Genomic DNA, 25,735 nt, shown 5'->3' on the forward strand with positions numbered 1-25,735 from the left:
ACAACTTGGGCTCAGACTTCCTGGGGATTTCTAGGTGACGGTGGAGCACACCTCAGAATGTCTTGCCTGAGCAGGAGGTGAGGAAACTGGCACTACTCTCTGGCAGCCCGGTCAGGATGTGGCATCGCTTCTTATTTTGGCTGGGTGAGGGAGTTTCAGAAGCTTCCACTTAGCCATTTCTGTCCTAATGGCTTCTACTTGTTATGTGAGGGAATAATTTGAGGATTCTTCTAACTGCTGAATATGTCTCTTCCAAGAATACACTCAGGGACCAGAGAAATGACCACAGAATGGGTATGGATCCATTGGACTCACTGTGAAATTGGGCCAGGACTCCATTTCTGACTAGGCCTCCATCCATCCTGCTCTGATAGGGGGCCCTGAAGTAACAGTATTCGTCTTTCCCCGCTATAAATAGCCTAAGTTCTCTTGAGGTAGAGTTGCTGGAATCATAACTATGTGATTGCCGTGGCATTGCAGGGTCCCTCTTCAGGGTGACCCGGCCTTTTCTTTTCTTGATCTGCTCTGGATCTGAGAACTTGATTGGGGATGGAAACTAGGCAAAGGATCATGATTTTTCCATTGTGGTAACTGGCATCAGTTTACCGCTCAACTATTCTTATTTTTTGCCCCCACCTTTATATGCAGTATCCTTGTTGAGTTCTGTTAGGGGCTGAATTGTGCCCCTGCAAAATCCACATATTAAAGTCCTAACCCCCAGGACCTCAGAATGTGATATATTTTGAGATAGGGCCTTTAAAGAGGTAATTAAGGTAAAATGAGGTCATTTGGTTAGGCCCAAATCCAACATGACTGGTGTCCTTAGAAGAAGAAAAAATTAGGACACAGACAATACACAGACTGAGGGGTGACCATTTGAGGACACAGTGAGAAGGCAGACATTTGCAAGCCAAGGAGAGAGGCTTCAGAAGAAGCTGACCCTGCCAACAACTTGATCTTGGACTTCGAGCCTCTAGAACTGTGGGAAAATAAGTGATGGCTGTTTAAGCTACTAAGTCTGCGGTATTTTGTTATGGTGGCCCTAGTGAACTAATACAGCTTGCCATCTGTGTCGTTCCTAGGAATGCCAGTTTTTTAGCCATCTCTACATACCCCTACAGGGGGAAGCCCCATCTTTGCCATTCCAGACTTGCTGTCCATTATGGTTATTGCACTCACCTTGACTCTGATAGTTGACTCTTGCCATCTGACCTCTGCTAGTCTGGATTCCTATCATCCCCATTGACAGCAAGGAGCCAAGTTAATATAGCAGTCTACCCTATCATGAACCCCAACCGAAGAAGACAGCCACCATCGAGCTTTCTAACATGGTAGGGAACACATTTCTTATTGCCTTAACAAAAGAAGTGTCCGCTGGGCCCTCCCGGGGGACATTGTCAACTGGCATGTTCTCTGGTCTTACATAACAAAGCCACTCCAGTTTGCCCACCTCTACGAGCTTTTGGCCCTTCTCTCAGTCAAGGCAGTTTCAACAACTCCACTTCATTTACTATATAGGCTTTGTTGTTTCCAAGTTTCAAGGAGCCATCCCAGCAGCATACTAGGACTGGCTCCAGGTGGCCTTGCCAGGACGTTAATCCTGAGTCATGGGAGAGTGTTCCAATATCAATAAACTCTCCCATATCCAGTTTATAATCCTCCCTGGCTCAGTACACTCAAGATCCATTCCCAGGTTTATTCTCCCCATTCTTACAAACACATAGTCACCAAGTAAATAGTCTCTTTTCTCTCATAGCAGAAACATATTTCCCTGCTTCAGCCATGCTAAGCTTCCCGCCAGCACCTGCCACTCTCTGCTTGAGGACTTTCTGCCATGGGAGTGTGCTCAGCCAGTGTACAGCGCAGGCCAGAAGGTTTCCATCTTTCAAGTGCTAGAGCTACTGCACAAACCAGTGCACTTCCTGCCATCTGTACACTATCCCAACCCAGCATGGGTGAGAGTCTCTCTCAATCGTGAAGTGGGGGGTTTGGTAGTGCAGTCCCCTGATGCTGTACACACTGGGGATTTCCCCCCAAATAGGAAGAGGAATGGATGTTGAACAGAAAAAGAAGTTCCACAGCACACACATTTTGTGCTCAGGTTAGGTCTTTGTGACATTGTCTCGTAGCCCCTTCTATTTTTACCTGCTTGTCACTCAGGGATGCTCGTGTCTGCACGAATCTCTGACTTTATTTTTCTCACAGAACTGGAAGGCAGGAGGTTAGGGGCTGCTGGCATTTATTCAGCAGCTCAACAATGTCACGGCTGATGGCTTTGCAGTTCTTGGGCCTTTCCCTTGATGTCACTAGATGATGTTTCCATCTCTGCATGCAAGGCAAACCTAAGGAAGACGAGGAAGGGACAACAGCTGTATCGGAAAAGAACCCATGCATTGGTTTCGTATGAGTGCTGTAACAAATCTCTGCAAATTCAGTGGCTTACAACAACACAAGTTCATTATCTTACAGTTCTGGATGTCAGAAAGCTGGAATGGGTCTCACTAGGCTAAAATTCAGTGTCAGCAAGGTTGCACTCCTTCTGGAGGCTCTAGGGGGAGTACCGGTTTCCTTGCCTTTTCCAGCTTCTGAAGGGTGTCCATCTGTATTCCTTGGCTGGTGGCTCCCTGCCGTCTTTACAGCCAGTAATCACATCACTCTGACTTCTGCTTTTGTCACACCATATCACCTTCTCTGACTCTGGCGCACAGTCTGGGCACATTTAAGGATCTTTGTGATTACATTGGGCCCACCTGAATAACCCAGGCTAGGCTCTCTATTTTAAGGTCAACTGATTAACAAGGTTAATTCCATCTGCAACCTTAATTCCCCTACTGCCGCATAACTTAACGTCTCCATGGGTTCTGGGGATTAGGACACGGTGTGTGTGTTGGGGGTGGGGAGGGGAGGGCCATCATTTGCTTACCACAACCCACTTTGGCTCATTGGCCAAAATTCTGGCTGAAGTGGGAGTTGGGTTAGCTGAACAATGGTGTCTGCCATATCTTGCTGGCCTGTCTCACAATTTGCAATTGCCTATTTGTTGTATGATTTTCTCCCCCCCCCCAGTAGACCTTATATTCCATGAGAGCAAGAGCCATGTCTGTTTTGTTCACCATTGTATTTTCAGCATACAACACAATACCTAACACATAGTACCAGCTCAGTAAGTTTTTAGTGCTTAAAGGAATGCACGAACAAGTAGACACACACACACATATGAAGAAAACATACTACATCATTTTCTGGGTCATAGCCAAGAACTGGAAACAATCTACATGTTCATTTATAGAAAATTGGTGATACTACAAATCATTGATTTAAAAAAAGTAAATCCCTGATACATTTCTACAATGAAATATTCAGCCTTTGTAAACAATGAGGCTGATCTTAAATATTTTGACATGAAAGAATGTTCATGATTTATCATTATGGGAAAATGCAAGTTACAGAACAGCCTGTATTGTGTGACCCTGTTTGTGTGATAGAGAATAAACTGAAGCTTATTGCCCTGGGGAAGGAAGAACACAAAGAACCAGAAAGAACAGAGTCAAATTCTTGGCTTTGAATTGTTCCAGGAACACACATCAAGCACATTCCTGTCTCATGGTCTTTGCACTGACTGTTCTTTCTGCCTGGAATACTCTTCCCTCACATTTTAACATAATATGAATGAACATGAATATTAACATATTAATAGCTTGCTCTCTCCTTTCATTAAGGTCTCTGTCCAATGCTGTCTTCTTAAAGAGGCCTGACTTGACCACCATGTCTTAAATAGCATGCCCTTTCACGCTCCATGCCCTTACTCTGCTTTATTTTATATGACATTATGCATCTGTTTTTTATTATATCACTTTTCCACTCGAACGTAAGCCCCATGAGGCCAGGGATCTAGGTGATTCTGATGCAGGTTACTGAAGTGCCTCAGCTTAGTAACTCTTAGGGCAGCAGTTCTCATAGTGTGGTCTCCAGACCAGGAACATGACCATCACCTGGGAACTTGCTAGAAACGCAGATTCTCAATTGTCACCCCAGACCTACTGGATCAAACAGCCTGGAGTAGGCAGTGGTCTGTATTTTTCACAAGCCCTCCAGGGGAGTCTGATGCATGCTAAAGTTTGAGACCCACTGACTTTGGTTTTCATTTTTAGTTAGCATTCCCCCAGCTCTCTTCCTAGCTATCTTTTCCAGGTAGAAAGACATCAGTTCTTTTCCTTAGTCTTTCCTCTATGCTATGTCTAAGAATGTTCTGAATGAGCTAGGAATGTTGAAATGCTGTGTTTAACTTACCTTAATTTTAACTTAAAAAATTTTTAAACTTTACTGTCTAGAAAAGGAGCTGACAGTAAGTGTTGTTGGCTTTGCAGGCCGCACAGTCTGAGGCAGCTACACAGCTCTGCCACTGTAGTGTGAAATCAGTCATTGACTATATGTAAATGAATGAGTGTGGCTGTATCTTAATAAAACATTACCTATGGACACTGAAATTTGAATTGTTGGTAATTGGGTGGCATCATGTATATAGAATATGATGTTATTTTTGCATTGCTCTGATTACATTCATCTTGCCTCCTCTGTAAAATGCTGGCCCACTTCTTTTGCCCTTTTTCCTATCTGCCTTAGGGAAATCATTCCAGTGGGCAGCACCCTTGGCCATTCACTTTGTGTGGAGGAAGCGGAAGCCTGATATATGGACATACAGTGAATCCTGGGAAGTGGCAAGTACCTTTGCTCACTGGAGGCATAGAAGGAACAATGCTGGAATACCAGTGGCAGGAATCTGTGAAAGGGATATGTGGATAGACCTCTGGGAGTGGGCTCAAAGTGTGCAAGTTTTGTGTTTCACGTTAATATCCACCAAAGAGCATTCACTGCAAAGGATATTAAAAAGCAGCCAAGTGGATAAGCCAACATTTCTCCTTAGCCAATCATTTCTCCTGAGCCACTCAGTACTCATGCAATGGGCCCATGAGTGGGTGGTTATGCCAGAGGGGAGGGAGGCTATGTCTGAGCCTAGCAGTGTGGGCTTCACCTTTTCAAGGCTGATGTAGCTAAAGTTACTGCTGAGTGCCCAAGAAACCAACGGCAGAGACCAACGGTGAGTTCTTTATACAGTACCAGTGACTGAGGGGACACTAGCCAGCCACCTTATGGCAAGTTAATTATATTGGACCCCTTCCACCTTGGAGGGGACAGTGAGTTGTCCTTAATGGAATCAATACATACTTGGCATATGGGTTTGCCTTGCCTGCCTGTACTGCCTCTGCCTTGTTCTACCGCCTCCTCATTTCCTTTAGAGGTTTCACTCTCCGGTGAACCGTTTGCACGCCTAACTCGGTTTCAGCTTCTGTCTCCTAAAGAATGCAATCTGTGACAACCTCTTTTCTAAGGGAAATAGGACACTTGTAATGCGTGGCATGCACTGAATGATGATTACTCAAATTATCACCCACAGTGGCTTGAAATGAAATACAAGTGGAGGGCAAAGCTTTTGGAAATCAAGTGGCTAGAGCACTTAGTCCCTATGATGACAATGACGATTGCAATGGATGTGGCTAGGGCTAACTGCTTCTGATGCTCATAGAGAGCTTACACAGAAAAGAGGACAAATGAAAAGCCTTGAATGTATAACTCAGATCATAGTGGAAAATCAAAGAGCCTGAATTCCACCATTAAAGTGGTCTTTATTCTCCTGGAGCTGCAGGACAGGTATGAAGATCATGCTCAGGGACTGATTACACATATTGCAGAGGTACAGCATCAGTTAAGGTTATAGCCTTGCTAGGACTCCTAGGCTAAAGTTATGGGCACTCCTGGGGAAAGAATAGGATCCTAACACATTGGGTGAAAATATTTGGGCAAAATCAGATGAAGCTGAGAAAAATGAAGACTCCAAGTTCTCTTGAACTTACCTTGCCAGTAGAAGCAGTCCTATATCCCTTGTCTAACACCACCAGCCTTCCTCCACATAAAACTTTCTAGTGACTTCCACTAGAGTGTTTGCCTTACAAGGAATGCTGATTCTCCTTAGGATCAACCCCCAACACTTCATTGCCTTCACTCCCATAAGAATTGTTAAATTTCGGTGTAGCCTGTAATGCCCAAGGAGAAGGGAATGTTAAAGTGGATCTATTACATGTGACTGTCTCAGTGACCACTTCCAGACATGCATAGGATTACTGTGCACTAGAGTTTCCTGGGTTGTAGGATTTTCAGTTTTAAAACCATGACAGTCCCAGGAAAATTGGGACAAGTTGGTTACCCTACTGGGAGGATACTCTACAGTGAGGCATGGAGAAACACATTGGTGAGAGGAGCACTAGCACTATTGAAAAGCTCTGCAGAATATCCTCTGCAGGCCAGAGACGATGGTGACAGATGCTTCAAGAGAACTGGGCTCCCTGATCTCAGTAGGAATAATAGGGTCTAAATGGTAGAGTGCAAGCGATGGCACTTAACTGTCAGAACTAAGGTGGGTGCAATTAATGTAATAAAGCACAGGGATAGAGTGGTGTCAGAGTGTTTTGACCTCCATCTGTTGGAGTGGATGATTGTTTATGGAATTCCCTAGGTATAAAATAGATATGACATGTAGAAGCAGAAAAATTCTAGGTCTGGTGGGCAGAAACTTTGCAGACTCCTGAACTCTTACTCTGTCCCCAGATCTACTAAGCCAGTTCGTAGACCTGGAGCCCCTTGATTAAGGGGGAGGCCAGATCTCTTTGAGAAAGTACCCCGCTGCAGTGCTATCACAGATATATTCTGCAAATTGTCCAAGTCCTTCCTCAGACTGTGACCTGTGGTCATTTACTAGGGGATCATGACCAGGGAAAAGGAAATATCCAGAACCTTCTGAAGGTTATCAGATTCTGGCTCTGAACTGATGCTAATTCTTAGAGACCCCATATGCCACTGTGATCCATCTCCAGGGTGGGGATGTATGGAGTCAGGTGACAAATTAAGTCTTGGCCTGAGTTTACTTCACTGGAAACTTGCAAAATTAGCACACTTTTTTTTCTGACCCACTGATCCACGGAGAGAGGGCTCTTATTATAGGAAGGGTCAAGTAGCATCCCCTGGATCTGTACCTCCCTCTCTTTTCACCCCCTACTGCCAAGAAGGTAAACCAAAGTGATACCAAATTCCTGGTACAATTGAAAAGATTAGAGCCACCACCAAGGACTTGAAAATTGGAAGTGTGATAATTCCAACCACATGCCTCTGTATAATTTACCTGTTTGGCCTATGGGAAAAGCCATATAAGTTTTGTAGAATGCTTCCAGGTTAGTGTTAATTTAATCAGGCAGTGACACCGATCACAACTGTGGTTCCCACTATGGTATTTTTCCTAGAGCACATCAACACAGCTTCTGGCACCTATTGCCCTAGCAAATATTATCAGAAAAGATAATCAGAAATAGTTTGTTCTCACTCGTACCTCAGGGTTATCTTAAACTATGCTGTTTCTTGTCATAAGCCACTCCAGAAGGAAGTTGATTGTCTTTTTATCCCACAGACATAATACTGGGCCAATACACTGATGGCATTATGCTAATGAATCTGAGAGGCAGGAGGAATCAAGCACCCTAGATGCCTTATGGCCAGAAGATAGGAGATGAACCCCATGAAATTTCAGGGGCCTGCTATAGGGATGACATTTTTAGGGGTCCAGTGACCCAGGCAATGTCAGGATATCTCTTCCAAAGAGAGAAGTTGTCTTTAACTTGCACAATCCACCACAAAGAAAAAAACCAGTACTTGGTGGACCTCTTTGGATTTAGGAAGCAACCCATACCATATTTGGTCATGCTGCTCTGACCCATTTACTGAGCAACCTCTAAGGCTGCCAGTTTTGAGTGGGATCTGAAGCAAGAAAAGCTGCTGCAGCCAGTCTGGGTTGCAGTACATTCTGCCTTTTACTTGGGCCTTAGGACTTGCAGATCCAACGGTTTTGGAAGAGTTCGTGACAGAGATGTTCTATGAAGCCTCACTACCAGCGGCACAGCACAGTCCTTTGGGGTGCTGAAGTGAGGCCGTGCTTTCCTTACTTGACAGTTATTCTCCATTTGAAAGGTAATGCCTAGATGGCTACTAGGCCCTGGTAGTCACTGAGTTCCTGGCCGTAGGACACCAAGAGACTATCTGACTTGAACTGCCCATTATGAACTGTGTGTTTTCTAATCCACTCAACCGTCCAACAGCCGTGTGCAGCAGCATTCCATTGTTCAATGGAAATTGTGTATGAAATCAGATCCTAGCAGATAAAAGTAAAGTGAATGAGGAAGTGGCTCAGACTCTCATGCAGCTTGCTCCTGTGGCATCACTGCCTCTCCATCAGCCCACACATAGGGCCTCAGGAGAGTTCTCTCTGATCATTTAACAGAGCAAGAAAATGTAGGCCTGTGGGTTTATAGATGGGTCTATGTGGTAAGCTGGCATCTGGTAGAAGTGGGTTGCAGTTGTCTGACCGCCTACTCGGAGATGGTCCCTGAAGACAGAGGCAAAGGAAGATCCTACCAAGTAGTATATTTGATTGTCTATTTGGTGAAAGTAGAAATGCCCTAATAAACTGATATAGACTGACCCAAGGGCAGAGACTAACAAGTTTGCTGGATGGTGCAGAGCGTGGAAAGAAAAAGATAGGAATTTGGTGTTAAGGATGCCTAGTAAAGAGGTAGGTGGATAAGATGAACCATTCTGTTGATGTTCAGCCAGTCTAGTGCCTGGTTGGTAGGCCCGTGTACAAAATGGCCATGGCAGCTGGGATGGGATGTATATATAGGGTCTTCCCTCACCAAAGCTGATGTATCTACTACCACTTTGAATTGGCAACCTGCTTATTGGCAAACCAAACACTAAGACACTAAAGTGGCAGCATACCCAAGGGGACCAGATAGTCACCTGGTGGCAGATTGGTTACATTGAACCCCTTCCAACACCAAGGAAGCACCCACTGTCTTCACAGGAATAGATGCATATTCTGAATATGAACTTGCTTTTCATGCTTCCAGTGCTTCTGCCAGCACCACCATGTGGACTCACAGAACGCCTGATTCATCACCATGGTATCCCGTTCAACGTTTGCTTCTAACAAAGGAACTCAGTTTAGCATAAGGGAAGTGTGGCAATAGGCTCATCCCCATGGAATTCACTGGTCTTCTCACGTGTCCCATCACCCAGAAACAACTGGCTTGGGAGAATGGTGCAATTTCCTGTTGAAGGCTCAGCTGTGGCACTATTGCCTGCAAGTTTGGGGTACTGTCCTATGGAATCTAGTATATGCTTCAAACTAGGGCCAATATAACAAATCATCTCCCTTATAGTCAGAATGTGTGGGTCCAGGATTCAAGAGGTAGGGGTGGGAATGACCCCTGCATTTGAAGAAACATTTGCTTCCTATCCTTACATCTTGAACTTAGTGGGTTAAGAGGTTCTCATGCCCAGGGGAGAAATATTTCCTCCAGGGAACATGTCAGGATTCCGATGTTTTAGAAGCTGACTCCCCTCCCACCATTTTGTGCTAGTTATATTGTTGAACTGACAAGCAGACAAGGGGTCACTATACAGATCAGGGTGGTCTATCCTGATCACCAAAGGCAAATGAGGCTGCTACTACACAATGGAGGCAAAGAGGACGAGGTCTAGAACCTAGGGGCTTCAATGGAGTGCCTCATCATTCCCTTGCTTAATAGTACTGGTCAATAAAAACTCGTAACCCTGTCAAGATAAGATTATAAGAATTCAGATCTTGTGGGGGTGAAGGTTTAGGTCACTCCACCAGGTAATGTATCCTGTCCTACTGAGATGCTGACAGAGGGCAAGGGAAACATGGAGTGGGTGGCAGAAGAAGAAAGCTATGATAATCAACTTAGGGCTTGCTTCCAGCCACAGAAGCAGGGACTATGGCAACTGTTTTCCCTTCTGCTTTATATGAAAAGCATGCGTGGTGGCTGATATTTTGGATTTCACATAGGAGTGTGAATGAATCGACATCACCCTGCACTGATACAGTAGCTGATGGGAACTTGTACATTCTGTTTGAGGGCATGGGCTTTTAATCTGGACAAAGGGCAAGAGGAGTGTGGAGGGGCACAAAGAATGAACAGGGCTAGAAATTCTGTCTTCCCTTTCAAGATCAACTTTCCATCCTTCTCGACCCTGCTCTGTGCCCTGACCCATTACTAACTGCATTTTCCAGGCTCCCGTGCATTATGGCTTCTAGCAGCCACCAGCCAATGGGAGGTATCATCAGGAGATAAAATGGCAGAAGGAAAGAAGGGTCAGGGTATTTATTCCCCAGACTCCCTTTCTGTTGGCAGTGATTCTTCTACAGAAGGCCACAGTTCCTGTTGAATGTTCGTTTCCTTATTTCTTTATTTTACTTTTCTTTATTTCCTTAGTTTTTGGTAACCACTCCCTCCCTTTGCCCCTTCAGGCTTAGGGGTGCTAATGTCTCCCAGTATTGCTAGAGCCCTGAGGTGCTTCTCCATTAGTTTTTGGTTTCCCTTAATCCTGCCCACACTCTTGCGCATGATTCCTTTATTAGACTCTCTTTAATTATCCCCTTTGAGTATGTCACCTTTTCCTGTCATCAACCCAACTGACACAGTCCCTAATATTTATTTATATGTACCTTCTCTCTTCTTTTTTATAAACAGTCTTGCCAGAGGTTTGTTAGTTTTATTGAACTTTTCAACCAATTATGGGTTTTATTGATTTTTTTATTGGATAGTTTCTTTTTATTAATACTTTTTATTTAAAAGTGTCCTTCTTTCTGCTTTCTTTCATTTACTCTGTATTGTTTTTTTGTAACTTCTTAAATTGGACTCTTAGATTTTTAATTTCTAGCCTTGTTTCTTTAATAATACTAAAGTTTAAGAACATAAATTTCTTTCTATAATGCTACTTTAGCTGCAATGCATCATTTTTCATTAGTTTTGATATGTAATATTTTCATTTTTGGTCTGTTCTAAGTATTTTCTAATTTTTTGTATGACTTTTTTCCTCCACCTGTGATTTGTTTCAAAGTATGTTTTTACATTTTCAATCATAGGTGTTTTCTTTATCTTCTTGTTACTGATTTCCAATTTAATTGCATTACAGTCAGAAAATATGAACTGTATGAGATTGAGTCTTTGAAATTTGTTGACATTTGGTTTATAAAATCTAGTATATGATTAATTTTCATAAATGTTCCATGGGCTGGACCACCACTAGATGACACATTTCCTTTATGTGAGTTAGGAAAATGTGCCCTTTCTTCCAGGTGGAAGCAGCAGCACACCTGAGCATGTGGTTTGGCAAGTGGAGCATGGGATGGATTTTGACCCCTACTTGTCCCTTTGGCTAAGTGTTTTTGATCAGTGAATGATCTGTACATGGTGGCCTGTTCATGTGTTCTTCTAAAGGATGTTTATTTTCCAGTTGCTAGGTACCACCGTCTATGTGTATCTACTAGATCAAACGGGTTGATTTGATGTTCAAATTTTCTACATCTTTACTGATTTTTTTGTCTGCTTCATTTATCAATTTCTGAGAGAGATGAAGACCCTCACTGTGGTGGTAGATTTGTCTATTTCTCTTTGTAGTTCTGTTAATTTTTGTTTCACATACTTCAAAGTGATTGAGCACATTCAAAACTAGGATTGTTACATTTTCTTGGTGAATTTTTATCAATATATAGAAACCTTCTTTAAATCAGGTAATTATTTTTCCCTTAAAGTCTATTTTGTTTGATATCAATCTAGCTATTTCAGCTTAATTTTTGTTGATCTTGGCATTTGCCTGGTCTATTTTTCCCATTGTTTTTACTTTCAAACTTTCTGGGTCCCTGTGTTTTAGGGATGTCTTTTAAAAATATCTAGACTTCTAAAAACCCAGACTGATAATCTTTACTTTTAGCTGGAGCATTTAGTTTATTTACATTTTATGCAATTATTGATACGTTTAAGCTTAAATTGGTAGATTTAAATTTCTTCCTCTATTATTTCTGTTCTACTTCTCCAAAATATTTTCCCTCTTCTCTTGCCTTTTTGGGATTGATTGATTTTTTTCTCTTTCTCTTTCAACTTACCCGCTTCTGGTAGTTTGGAAGATACATAGTATCCTTATATGTTTGTAGTGGTTATCCTAGAAATGTAATATGTATATTTAATGTAACTAAGTCTTTAGTTAATAAAAATCCATTACCAATATGCAGCATTCACTGGACAGTCCCACAAAGGGTACAGCTTTTGCATTCATTCTTTGATTATTTTGTTTATTTTGTCTTGTTTTGCTTTTATGTGCTTCCTTCTTGGTCCCGTTATTTGTTGTTACTGAGATTGTAACAAGATTGCTTGACCTTACAATTACCTAAAATCAATCACTTCATGCATCAGACTGTCAATATTGAGACGACCCAAACCTTAGCCTTCACCACAGACCTCAGTTCCTGCCTAGTTCATTGGTACCCATGAGCCAGGGAGATCACCAGGGAACTATACTCCCCAGCTGCTAAGACAATACCAGATGCTAATAGCAAAGGACAAGCAAGCCAACAACAAAGATGCAAAAGATATGATTGCTTTGCAGTCTTATAGAGCAAAGGCCAATTAACTCTGAGCAATTCCTAAAGGAGTCATCATACCATGTAAAAATAGTTCTGTAGGCTCTGGGAGAAGGGAAAACCAAGGCCTCAAAGGGCACCACTGCAGTCAGGTCATACCACATTTGTGGCATACTGAGTAGTAGGCATTCTGTGTTTGGAAGAAGAAATCACTGTGATACAGTGGCAAGGTAAGCCACGACACAGCAGACTATTAGAGCTCAGTGGCTTTCAACAGGGGGCTATTTTACACTCCAGGAGACATTTAGCAATGTCTGGAGATACTGTTGTTAACAACTGGTGTGTGAGGGGGTGCTACTGACATCTAGTGGGTCAAGGCCAGGGATGTTGCTAAACATCCTACAATGCACAGGGTCCCTCCTGCCCTCTGCAAAGAATTATCTGATCCCAAATGTGGATAGTGCCCACTGCTGTAGATTATACAGTGAAGTATGCATAAGCAGCAGGATGGTGCTTCTTGTATCACAGAAGCCATCCTGTAACAATGATTTTAAAATTTATAGGGAGAATGATGGTACAATGAAGATTCACTATACCATTTTGTTCACTTTTGAAATATTCCATAATAATGAAAAATAGAAAGATTAGAGGGAACTTATATCTCTGAACCTCCTTGAAGTGGCAAAAGTTTCTTCTTGAGATGTCACTGAAACTAAACAGTGTATATTTTCTAATGGGTGGCTTTAGAATTTCAGAATCAGATAGGACATTAGGAGACTAGATATAGCTGAGGAAAAACAATAACAAACAATGCAGCATTTCTCCAAAACTTATTCTGAATACAGCCTATTCCCTGAACAGATTTTCAATGCAAATAAACCTGGTCCATTTTGTAAAACTTGCCAAATTTAGAAGACACTAGTTCTAAAGTTCATACATTAATATATGTGTGGTAGGATTTCTTCATTTGGTTTGTCTGTATTTACTAAATTTGCTGCAAAACAGGTATTTTAAAAACTTTTTTATTTTGAAAAGTTGCACAGATAGAACAGAGAATCCCTGTATGTCCTTAATCCAGATTCCTGAAATGTTAATATTTTACATTTGCTTAATCATCCTATCTTTTTTCCTGAAACATTTTAGAGTAAGTTGCAACATAATGCCCCATTATCTCGAAATACTTCATATTTTCTTAAACAAATACTTTCACACAACCACAGTACAAGTATTAATTAAACTCAAGAAATTAACATTGATACAAATATTATTACTTAATCTACAGATATTCAAATTTGGTAAATTGTCCCAATAATGCCCTTTTTAGCAAAATTTAAAAAATTTTTTTTCTGGCTGAGGATCAGTTGTTCTGTTGTTTTCATTATTCTGGACGAGTTCCTCAGTCTGTCTTTGTTTTTAGTGACCTTGATGATTTTTGAGGAGTGCAAACTGTGCCTTAATATGGGCTTGTCTGACAATCTCTCACAATTAAATTTAGGTTATGCGAATTTTGGCATGATGAATACTACAAAATTGGTTATTGTTTTTAGCACCTCATCAGGAGGCATATGACCCCTACTTATTTAATATCTACGGATGCTTATTTTCATCAGAATTAGGAGGGTGTCCGCCATGTTTTCCGACTGTAAAGTATTCATTTCGCCCTTTGAAATAGTATGTATCTTGCCAGGAGATACTTTGAGACTGTGATGTAAACAAGTTGTTGCTCTTGGTACTTGCGCCCCCTAGTTTTGCCTAAGGTTATAATGACAGCGGCCGACACAGTAGGGTGTCAGCGATGGTGACTGCAAGTGTTTCTCGGGGCCGATTTCTCTCTTCCTCGTTAGATGGTAACCCCGATATTAGCAAAATGCCTGGCATATAGGAATCGGTCGTCTTTTCCCCGATTAACTTGTTTGATCTCAGTTGTTAGCAGGGTGTATTGTAATTGATCAGCTTATGTTTGTCTTCCCCACAGACTGTGAGCTCGTTGAGGGTAGGCATCATGGTTTATTATTTCTCTATCCTCAGTGTCTAGCACACATTAGGTGCTTTAAAAACACAAGTTTGAATGAGTGGTCTGGAGTAGATACTACGGAAGAAGATAAAGGCTACGAGTTGGCCTGGGGATGGCATTTTTCCTGTTCTAAAGGGAAGGAGGGCTAGGGTTGCAGAGGGCGCGGCCAGCGTAGTAACTCTGCGACGGGACCCACGGGTCCCAGCCACCTGGTTGGCCGCCGGGCCTCGGGCTTCCTCAGGGTGGGGTGGAAAGTGGGGCGGGAAATCGAAAACCGAACTCACAGCTCCCGGCATTCCCCGTGGGCGGTGCTCCCCTTTGACCCCTCGCTCGCGTGCTACACATCCGGGCCTCTGCTACTAGTGAGAGGAAGATGGCGGCCGCAACTGTGGTGCTTCCCGTAGAGTGGATAAAGAACTGGGAGAAATCAGGGAGAGGCGAATTGTGAGTGTCCCAGTTGGAGGCGGGCGCACGGCCTGGCTGGGCTCGGGCGTCAACCGTGCTCTCACAATTGGGGGGAGGTGGGGGGGAGATGTGTCCCCTCCCCCATCCGGGTGGCGGGTGTGGATGGTTGGCTACGAGTTTTGAACTCGGGGACGAGAGGTGCTGGTAGCCGCCGCCGACCTCCTGCTTTCCCCGGCCTCCCTGAAGTCCCCGCTGCACGCCGTAGCTTGCCTTTCTTTGGCCTCTTAGAACTCCCGTTTTGTCCCTACGGGTCCCTGCGCTCTCGCTCCGTCTCTTTTTGTCCCCCTCTTCGTTGAGCTCACTTGGCTCCTTTCTCTTTACGGGGCCGCGCCAGGGGAGGGTTCGGACTTTCCATCTCTCTGTCCCATTTCTTCACTCTGCACCCGTTCGACTCCGCAGTTTGGAGCCCGGCGCCTCCTCTGCCCGAAGTCCGAACCGTCCCGGACTCCCTCCCCTCCTCTCCGCCCGCCGCCGCGAAGCCCGGGGAGTCGGGAAGAACCCCGTTTGGCACCTCTCGTCCTCCCGGGGAGCGGTCTCTCGGACTGTCCCGGCCTCGCGCGGCGCCTCTGGCCGTGGGAAAAGCGTAGCAGGGATTGCCGCTTTCCCCGAAGACCTGCCGGCATTTCTTTGCTCCTCCGTCTTTTCACCTTAGAGGCATTTCGGGTTGGAGTCAACTTTTGTCATTAAATGTTTTCTAAACCCCATTTTGTCCTGGGACTGCAACTAATTTTGGCAACTCTCCACGGTTCTCGAGTACCTAGAATAACGCGTTTCCTTTGGTCGTAAAACTTGGGTGGTTCCCCCTCCCCGCCCCAGTAATACAGAAAACAGTAATTTGCCATACCCGCGGTTTCCTCGCCCCAATTTTCAGTTCTCTCTGTCTTGAGGAGGGGGGAATTCGTTTAAGCGGCGAAACAAACCCCAGATTTTAAAACAAAAAACTTCGAATTTCTTTCTCTGAATCGCTTTATTAGTTAAAGCTCAGCCCTGTATGAGATTAACTCTTGCTAGCCATTTTTGCTGTCGTTGCGCGCGCCCGCCGCCCCCAGTTAGTCAGTTTACGGTTGCTGGTGCGAAAGATAACGAATCTTTGGAACTTCGTTGCTTGAAACGAAACGCGGGGAACGCGCTGCCAGATCTTGCGCGTGTGATAGCGCCTGCCTATACGGCCCTCCCCATCCCCCTTCCGCACTCGCGCTGCTTAACGAAGTCTTAGTGTCAGCTCTGGAAATGGATTGACTGGGTAAGCGGCAGTCTTAGCCACTTAACTAGCTGAGTGACCTTCGGTAAGTTCCTTAACCACTTTGACCGTTTCCCCTTGAGTAAATTGGGAATAATAAGCACTCAAAGGATTGTTGTGAAGACTAAATAATGCCTGTAAAGCACTTGACTTATAGTAAGTGCTCAAGTGATAGCTATTAAAAGTAATATTATTCCAATCTGTAGATGTTTAAACTTCTCTGGACAGCCCTTGCACTTAGTCTGTACCATTCAGGTTAGCAATTAATGAGTCCTCTGACTCTTTCATGTATAGTCTTGTACTCTAACGAATTGAGAGACCCTTGAAGAGTGGGGACTGTCAAATTTCTTTTGGTTCAGCCTTCCCGTCCCGGCCCCCCCCCCCCGCCTTTCTAGCATATGCTTAGAGAGCTTATTGGTTTATTAACTGACAGAGAAGTCTATTTGATAAACATTCATTTTTAACTGTTAGAAACATTTTCCAAATCCTTGTATGTGTTAACAAATAGCTATTAAGTCCCTTGTGTGCAGGGAAGGCAGGATAGGGACGTTACCAAACCAAACCATCATTTTCATCTATATTAGATTAGGATAACCCCTCAAAACGGATAAATCAGTTCATTGTTGTTTACTTTTAAAGTCAACTTAGTTATTTAGGGGCTGTCATCTTCATAGATTGCTCGACTTCCTCCTTCCAGCTAACTTGTTTTTGACAGTTTTACTATTACTTCCACCTTAGCATGAGTGGTATTAGAGCTAGGAGGTGAAGTTCTCCTTGGCTTCTCATTGGCAGTGGTTGGAGAAATAGTGATGTAGGAGGTTGAAATACCTAGTTAAAATGGAATTTTGGACTCATTTTATGTATATTTACATGATCCATGCTACCCATCATAGTTCCTGTTTGAAGAGCTGCTTCAAAACTGTTATTAGGACTTCTGTGTATGTAGTTAATTGCATGGCTTGTGGAATGCAGTTTGAATTATAGTTGAGCCAAATCAGTATAATCAGTTTTATAACTGTATTCTATTACATGAAGAGAGTTTAAAGTTCTTAGTTGTATGACATAATGAAATATTTTAAATGGTCAAACACATCACCATCCAGTACTTAGTCTTCATTTATTTGACCTCTTTTCCCTCTTTAAAAACTTTGTTGCGTATAGTCTAACTTAAGAGTTTTTGTATCTTGTTAAAGGTAACAGTTAGCATTTTCATTTTATTAGAACAAATAGTGTTACATATCAAAAGATCCTTTCCTTTGTCTGAAAAACAACTTCTTACATATAAACCAACAAACTGGAAATGTTAAAAACCAAGCTAAGGTGCCACCAAATTATTAGTGAATCCATTTATGGATTTGGCTTTTAAGATATGACTGATATTTATATCTTGGGTGGAGTTTCCTTTTTAACGAGATTAATTAGGAGATGAGCTTTAACTTGACTGAGAATTACCTTTTTAAAAAGAATTCATGATGTATTTCAAGAGGTTGTTAGTTCATTTCTTGTCTGTCACTTTTTACTGGTATAAGTCTGTATTCTGGGAGTTGTAGTCAACTTCAGCATCATAGTGTTGTTAAAGCAACATATGAGATTTATGGGGCATTTTATAACTTTCAGAGAGGGTAAATTCTTAATTGTGTCTCACGAAAAGCAGTTGTCTATTAAGATGGAAAGTCTTGGCTTTGAAGAATAAATTTTGTTAGGTAATTAAGGAGAAAAGGAAAATTGTATTTTGCCTGTCTAAATGGTCCATCACATACTTAGCTAACCTTTTGTTTCCAGAGATACTGATTATGTTTTTAATGGTAAGGTATGGAACTCTTAAAATGATCTTTTTAAAGAGATAGCAGAAGGACAAAGGACTACCAAAACGTAACTGTCCTTTCCAGTAACACTCAGATCTACTCTTAAAGTTTTACATCTTAATACAGACTCTTTGAAAATCTCAACATATGCAAGGTATGGATTTAATCTCTTTAATTTTGGAGTTAGAGGTTTAGTTTCTTGATGATTTCATATTAGCATAGGACTTGCCATGATTAACCTAATAAACTTGCATTTACTGATAGACCCAGTGGAGAATTTTGTTTTTAGTAGGAATCATTAACACAGTGAGCTCAGCATTTCTTTGTGTCACAAGTAACCCTAATGGAGGATTTATTTTCCAAGCTTTTAATCTGAAGATGTTAGCCTCATGTCAATACTTAGTCTAATTTTGAAATACTTAAATTTGTTGAATATCATCTATTTGTCTGTTTGAAGAACTTAATTCTTTTTCTTTTTAAAAATTTACATTATCAATTTGAAATTTTTTTGGGGTCTTACCTTATTAGTTATTGGTAGTTATAAAGTTTTAAAATTTAATTGTCAAATGTTTTGGTTGCCGTTCTTTTTCTTCTGTTGCTACTAGATGATTTGACATATTCTAGAAGTATATTTGGATGTTTATTAAATGTTATCTGACCTGAATTTTTTGGAGGGAAGTAGAAGGAGGGGAGTGTATGGCAAATAATCATTCTAATAAATTTTAGTTTTGGTAATTAAGTCTTTTTTTCCCTTCAATAGGTGCTCTGAGTTCAGTTGAAGCTTTATGAGACCATTTCTTCATGTCTTAGTTTTCATTTGGCATTTATTTTCTCATTTTGATCTGTGTTCACAAGTTAAGTATTTAAGTCTTGGTCTTTTTCCCTGGTAAGAGAAATGCAATCTTCTGAAAATATTGTAGCAATATCAGATTTTCCAAGCTACTGCTTCCTTTCTTAGAAAAATTAAATTAGTCTTTAATTAAGGTAGATTGAGTGCTATTAATGTACTTGTATGCAGGAACTTCTGTTGTCTTTTTAGACATTTCCTGTCCCCTTTCCTCCTCATAAGTGCATATCTTAATTTTCATAAATGCATATTTCAAGATAAAACTACATGTCCCAATATTCATTTTTGTGGGTTATATCTCTTTTCTCTCTGATAATAGAGGTAGCACTTCCCTTAATCAAATTTAGCCTTTAGCATAATCCTTCAGTCAGTTTTGTTGTTTTGTTTTTAAGAATTGTGACACAGATTGACATCAGTTTTTTATATGTAGAGCCAACTTTGAGAAGTTGAACATAAATAGTTCAGGCTTGTGTTGTGCTTCTTTCTTTCTTTCTTTCTTTCTTTCTTTCTTTCTTTCTTTCTTTCTTTCTTTCTTTCTTTCTTTCTTTCTTTCTTTCTTTCTTTCTTTCTTCCTTCCTTCCTTCCTTCCTTCCTTCCTTCCTTTCTTTTTTTTTTTTTTACTGGAAAACAGGATCAAGTAAGGTAGAAAGCTAAATACTCATGTTAAGAAGTATTCACAAAATACTTAAGTTCTTGGAAGAATGTAAGACATTTTATTCAGTTTAAGTTTCACAGATCTTTGACAGAAATTGCATTCCTTGTTCTCAGGGACCTGAGATAGCATTTCTACATTAGCACCAAACTGCTATAAAAATGGAGAAAATGGTAAACTCTTATTTGGAGGTTACTAAGGGACTAAAATAATCATTTGAACTGGTACTGAGACAGAATATTTGATTATTTTAAAAGCCACATTAAAATGGGCAACTGTTGGAGGTAGTTCCCCTTATAATTTAGAATTGAGTATTAGAGCTGAGTCACAGGTGTAGTAAGACATGCAGTATTCAGAGGCAAAATTGTTTTTTTAAGGATGCTTCATGATTTTCTGTTAGTGGGTTACTAAGGGAGAAGAGCACGGACAAATCTACTGATTGGAGGAAAATTCTTAATGATTGCTTTTAGTATCCTACAACTAAGAAAGAACTGTTTTATATTAGGGAAATAAAAATATCTATTACACAAGCAGGTTGCCTTATCATAATAACCTATCAATAATTTCTTACACAATATGAACAAATATTTGAGATGCTAATTAAGCTCATGATGACATTATCTCCTGCATCCTGATGAATATGTTTATGGCCTTGTAACAGACAAGATGGAATTATATTTCAATTATTTCTTAAAATTATGTAACGATGACTACCATTAGATTAAGTGGGATTTGGAACACTGACATTCCCCCCCTACCCCCTGGAAGGATTATATCAAAAGACATCTGCATTAAGCTTATTAAAACAAATAGAAAATGAAGCTATTGAATTGTGAATAAGCAAACACATTCACAATAAGAAGGAATATTTGACCTTGCTTTTTAGTAGCCTGGATACAAAGGGAAAGATGAGTTACTTGATTCCCTTGCATTCTTCCATCAAAGATGCAGTATTTCCTGCTACTGCATTCTAAAGGGAATTGAACTTATGGGGACAGTGAGAACCACAGGGGGACTTGTTTTAGTACCTGATAGCAAATATTGAAGCAGTCTTGATGTATTTACCCTCAACAGAAAAGGAGCTAGATATCAGACATTTTTAGGTTATATTCTCTGATGCTAGCCTGAAGCAGATATTTTTGTGTTGCCTATTGGAAGGGAGATTGATTTTTGTTTTATATTTGAGATAAGCTTGTGGTAGGTTTAACTTATTTTGAGAAATTAGAAGCTTAACCACTGTTCTGAACACATTGGAAGGCCTGTGTGAACCTAGAAGTGAATTGTTGACCAGAAGTTAATTGAATTTTAACAACCTTACCCTGCTCATCCTGATGATGGAGTATTGAAACAATTAAAAGACAGAGGTGAGGTGCAAGGGCATGCATAATTTGCAAAGTAGATAATCTGTCTGTGGATGATTGTAATGTGGCATATTTCACCTTAGATGTGATATATAAACATATTCTACAAGTCTCAAAGTTATTTTACTGACTATGGAAAAAGGATTTTTAGACATAAAAGAGTAAGAAACATACGCATTCATTGGTTCTTTTCTTTTTCATTAGAGCTTTGTGCAGCTTGTAATAAGAATGTTTCTTTTTCTAAATTGTGAAATTAAAAAAAAATAGAAAAGTGCATAAAACCTAAATGTGGAGCTTAGAGAATCACTGTAAGTTGCACACCCATGTAACTCATACCCAGGTCAAGACAACATAATCCCCCTTCGTGATTGTACCCTCTTTACCTCCCCTGTGGTAACTGACATTTATGACTTTCTCTTCCTTGTTTTTATTTAGTTTTGCTACCCAAATAAGTTTGTTTGTTCTTCTTGAACTTTGTATAAATGGACTCATAGAGGGTGTGTTCTGTTGTATCTGGCAATCTTACTCAACATTATGTCTTTAGGATCCATTCATGTTTTTGCAAGTATTTGCAACTCTTTGATTTTCATAGTTAAAAGATGTTCCATTGTGTAACTATACCACAATTTGTTATCTCTTATGCTACTGATGAACAATTACATTGTTTTCAGTTTTTGGCTGTTAACAGCAGTGCCAATAGAAACATTGTTTTTTTTTTCTTCCTATATTTTTTAACTGAAGTATAGTCAGTTTATAATGTTGTGTCAGTTTCTGGTGTACAGCATAATCCTTCAGTCATACATGAACATACATACATTCAATAAAACATTCTTATGCAAGTATCTTGGTGTATGCAGGCATGTGTTTTTGTGGGATATATATTGAACTGTAGAACCGCCCCCAATTTTTAATTGAAGTATAATTGATTTACAATGTAATATTAGTTTCAGGTGTACAGCATAGTTTTTCAGTATTTTTGCAGATTATGCTCCATTAGAGGTGATTACAAGATAAGGACTACAATTCTCTGTGCTATGTGGTATATCCTTGTTGCTTATCTATTTCATAGTCCGTTTTTTTTTTTTTTTAAGAATTAACTTTTTTTTTAACACAGATGTTTTAGGTTCACAGAAAAATTGAGAGGAAGGCACAGAGATTTCCCATTTACCTTCTGCCCCCACACATGCACAGCCTCCCCCATTATCAACATTCCCCACCGGAGTGGTACATTTGTTAGAATTGATGAACTTGTATTGATGCATAATGATCATCCAAAATTCGTAGTTTACCTTTGGCTTCACTCTTGGTGGTGTACATTCTTTGGGTTTGGACAAATGTATAATGATGTGCATCCATCATTATAGTATCAAAGAGTATTTTCACTGCCCTAAAAATCCTTTGTGCTCTGCCTCTTCATCCCCCCCTACCCTCAACCCCTGGCAACCACTGAACTTTTTACTGTCTCCATAGTTCTGTCTTTTCTAGAATGTCATGTAGTTGGAAACATATACTATGTAGACTTTTCAGATTGGCTTCTTTCACCTAGTAATATGCATTTAAAGTTCCTCCATGTCTTTTTATGGCTTGATAGTTCATTTCTATTCAGTGCTAAATAGTATTCCACACAATGAACAGAATATCCACACAGTGTGAATGTACCAGTTTGTTTATCCATTCACCTACTTGAAGGACATTCTGGTCGCTTCTAAGTTTTGGCAATTATGAGTAAAGCTGCTGTGAACATCCATGTGCAGGTTTTTGTGTGGATGTAAGTTTTCACCTCTCTTAGGTAAATATCAAGGAGTGGGATTGCTGGATTATAAGGCCAAGAGTATGTTTAGTTTTGTAAGAAACCACCAAATGATTCCAATGTGGCTTTACCATTTTTCATTCCCACCAGCGATGATTGAGAGTTCCTGTTGCACCACATCCTTACCAGCAATTGGTGTTGGCAGTATTCCAGATTTTGGCCATTCTGATAGGTGTGTGTAGTGGTTTCTCTTTGTTATTTTAATTTCCATTTCCCTGGTGATATTTGATGTGGAGCATCTTTTCATATGCTTATTTGCCATCTGTGTATCTTCTTTGATGAAGTGTCAGTTAAGGTCTTTTGCTAATTTTTAAAATGGGTTGTTTTCTTATCGTTGAGTTTTAAGTTATTCATATATTTTGGATTATAGCCCTTTATCAGGTGTCATTACTGGTTTTTTTGTTTGAGGTTTTTTTTTTTTATAATGACCATCCTTTCAGATGTGAGGTGATATGGATCATCGTGGTTTTGATCTGTGTTGCTCTGATAAGTGATGTTGAGCATCTTTTCATACACTTAGTAGCCATTTGTATGTCTTCTTTGGAGAAATGTCTATTCATTTTCTTTGCTCATTTTTAAATTAAGCTTTTTTTGCTATTTAATTACAGATGTTTGTTATATATTTTGGATATTAACCCCTTATCAATACATGGTTTGCAAATACTTTCTTCTATCCCGTAGGTTGCCTTTTATTCTGTTCATTGTTTCTTTGCTGTGCACACAATTTTTAGTTTGAAGTAGTCCTATGTGTCTGTTTTTGCTTCGATGCCTGTTCTTTTGGTGTCATATTCAAGAAATCATTGCCAGGACCAATGTCATGAAGCTTTCCCCATGTTTTTCCTAGGGTTTTACAGTTTCAGGCCTTATTTTTATGTATTTGATCTATTTTGAGTTGATTTTTGTGTATGATGTAAGTAGTGTGCAGTTTCATTCTTTTGTATGTGACTATTCATAATGCTGTTGAACCTTTCTAGTGAAATTTTCAGTTTAGTTATTACATTCTTTAGTTCCAAAATTTGTTTGGTTCTTTTTAAAATTTATTTTCTTTTGTTGAAATTCTCATTTTGTTCATCATTTTCCTGAGCTCATTGACCATCTTTATGATGGTTATTTTAAATTCTTTGTCACATAATTGATATACCTTTAATTCTTTAGGATCAGTTTCTGGAGACATTTTGTTCCTTTTATTGGGCCATTTTCCCTGTTTCTTGTAATTTTGTGTTGTGTCCTTGCATTTGAAAAAACACTCTTTTATCCCAGTCTTTATGGGCTGCTTTAGTTCAGGGAAAGGCCTTTACCACAGCTTAACTGTAGATTCTGGGGGCCTCTCAAACCTTTTCTCTGGGTGTGTCTTCTCTGGATTTGTGTGTAAGATTCCAGATTAAAAGGATTTTCATTTCTTTTTTTTTTTTCTCTCCAGAAACTTGCACTTTCTTGCATCTTCTGGTGTCCATCTGTTGTACCGTGGGTCTTCTGAAGCAGCAGCACACCACCCAGCTCTTTTTTGTTCTTAGTGGCTCCCAGGCAGCTAGAGAGTATGCAGGGTACTGTCAGCATCTTAAGTCAGGCTAGACAGAAACCAGTCCCTCAGGCAGTCCCCCCAAAAGCTAGAATATTGGACACAAACGCTCCAGTCTTTTTCCCCTGAGGGAGAGATTGCCAAGCTACCCCTCAACCCCCAAGTCAGAATATTAGATGTAAAGTCCAGTCTTCTCTTTCCCTTCCCAGAGAATTTGGGAGCTGGAGTTCCCTTCCGCTTGTGTGGTGCTGTGCCAGGAGGAGGGACTATGGTGAAAGGGTGTCATAAATTTTCCTATGGGCTTTGCAGCTGGCTTAGTGCTTGCCTGGGGTGCAGGAGCCTCTTAACTGGTTTCTGAATTTCTCATAAAGGGAATTGGTACGTGTATTGTTGATTCCAGTTTCTATAGGAGGAAGGAAGGCCTGGGGCTTTCCTATTTTGCCATCTTGCTGATGTCACTCCCATCAAGGACATTCTTAAGTGAAACTGGCTTTTGTTAGTGAATAGTCATGAAAAATATAATGAAACAGTTTAATGACGTCTTGCATGAGACTGGCTTTATTCTTTGATTTCCATTTCTTGATCATGAAGAATTCAGTGAGACAGTTCGGTGCTACTACCTTGATATATGCTAAGGTGCCAGCAATTTTACTTTCCTTTGGTTTTGAACTATTAGTGCAAATGTCAATACATCAAAAGAAGGGGAATGAAGTCTTAGTATTATTACGAATATAGTTTTGACCTTGCAGAACTGTAGAAAATGTCTTGGGGTGCAGGGATTCAGTAACCACACTATCAGAACTGCTGCTTTATTAAATTATAACAGTTTTTTTTTCTATTTCTATTTTTCTAAAGGTCTTTTTTTTAAAAAAATAGTGAATTGATGTTGAATTTTGTCAGTATCTTTTAGGCATCTCTTGAACATTGAGTCTAAAATATTCCAATTGACTCATAAATGTTAATTTTTAAAATATTTGTTTAAAACAGGATCCAAGTAAGGATTCATACATGTGATCCATCTCTCAAGCCTTTTTTACCCTGAGGATCCCCACCATCTTTTACTTTTCCTTGTAATGTATTTGTTGAAGAGCTGTACCATTGACCTAAAGAGTTTCTCGCAGTTTGAATTTAAGTTTATTCCCCCCACCCCTTTAAAGGCAACTTCATAGGTGGTGGTGTATTCTTTTCATCAGGATCAGGAGGCACATAATATCTGATAGTCACTTCTTGTGATGTGAACAGCCATTGATAGATGCCTAGATCCTTTATTAGGAATCTTAAAATAGTAATGTTCTAATTCTGTTATTCCTTCTTTATTTGTTAGCTGAAATACTAACAGAGGCATTTCTTATGAACTGTTGGTTCATATACAAAAGGCAGAATAAGTGTTTGGTTTTCATTCTTTTATTTGCCAGTTTTTAAAATAATGAATTGAAGGGGGTGGGTATAGCACAGTGGTAGAGAGCGTGCTTAGC

At 40.4% G+C, this 25,735-nt stretch overlaps 1 protein-coding gene across 11 annotated transcripts in view; it reads left to right on the plus strand.

Moving 5' to 3' along the window:
* The first annotated feature begins 14,910 nt into the window (after positions 1 to 14,910).
* Positions 14,911 to 25,735, plus strand: part of THOC2 (THO complex subunit 2) — a 99,936-nt gene continuing 89,111 nt past the window's right edge. For all 11 annotated transcript variants that reach the window (XR_004134437.2, XM_031445165.2, XM_064482774.1 and 8 more), the window contains exon 1: positions 14,911 to 15,005. Coding sequence is in view for 10 of the 11 variants with exons in the window: in XM_031445165.2 (XP_031301025.1) it covers positions 14,935 to 15,005 (71 nt within the window). In the remaining variant the exon portion in view is untranslated. The remainder of the gene's footprint in view (positions 15,006 to 25,735) is intronic.

Source organism: Camelus dromedarius, chromosome X (genome assembly GCF_036321535.1).
Source record: "Camelus dromedarius isolate mCamDro1 chromosome X, mCamDro1.pat, whole genome shotgun sequence".
In the NCBI taxonomy this organism is placed as follows: domain Eukaryota; kingdom Metazoa; phylum Chordata; class Mammalia; order Artiodactyla; family Camelidae; genus Camelus; species Camelus dromedarius.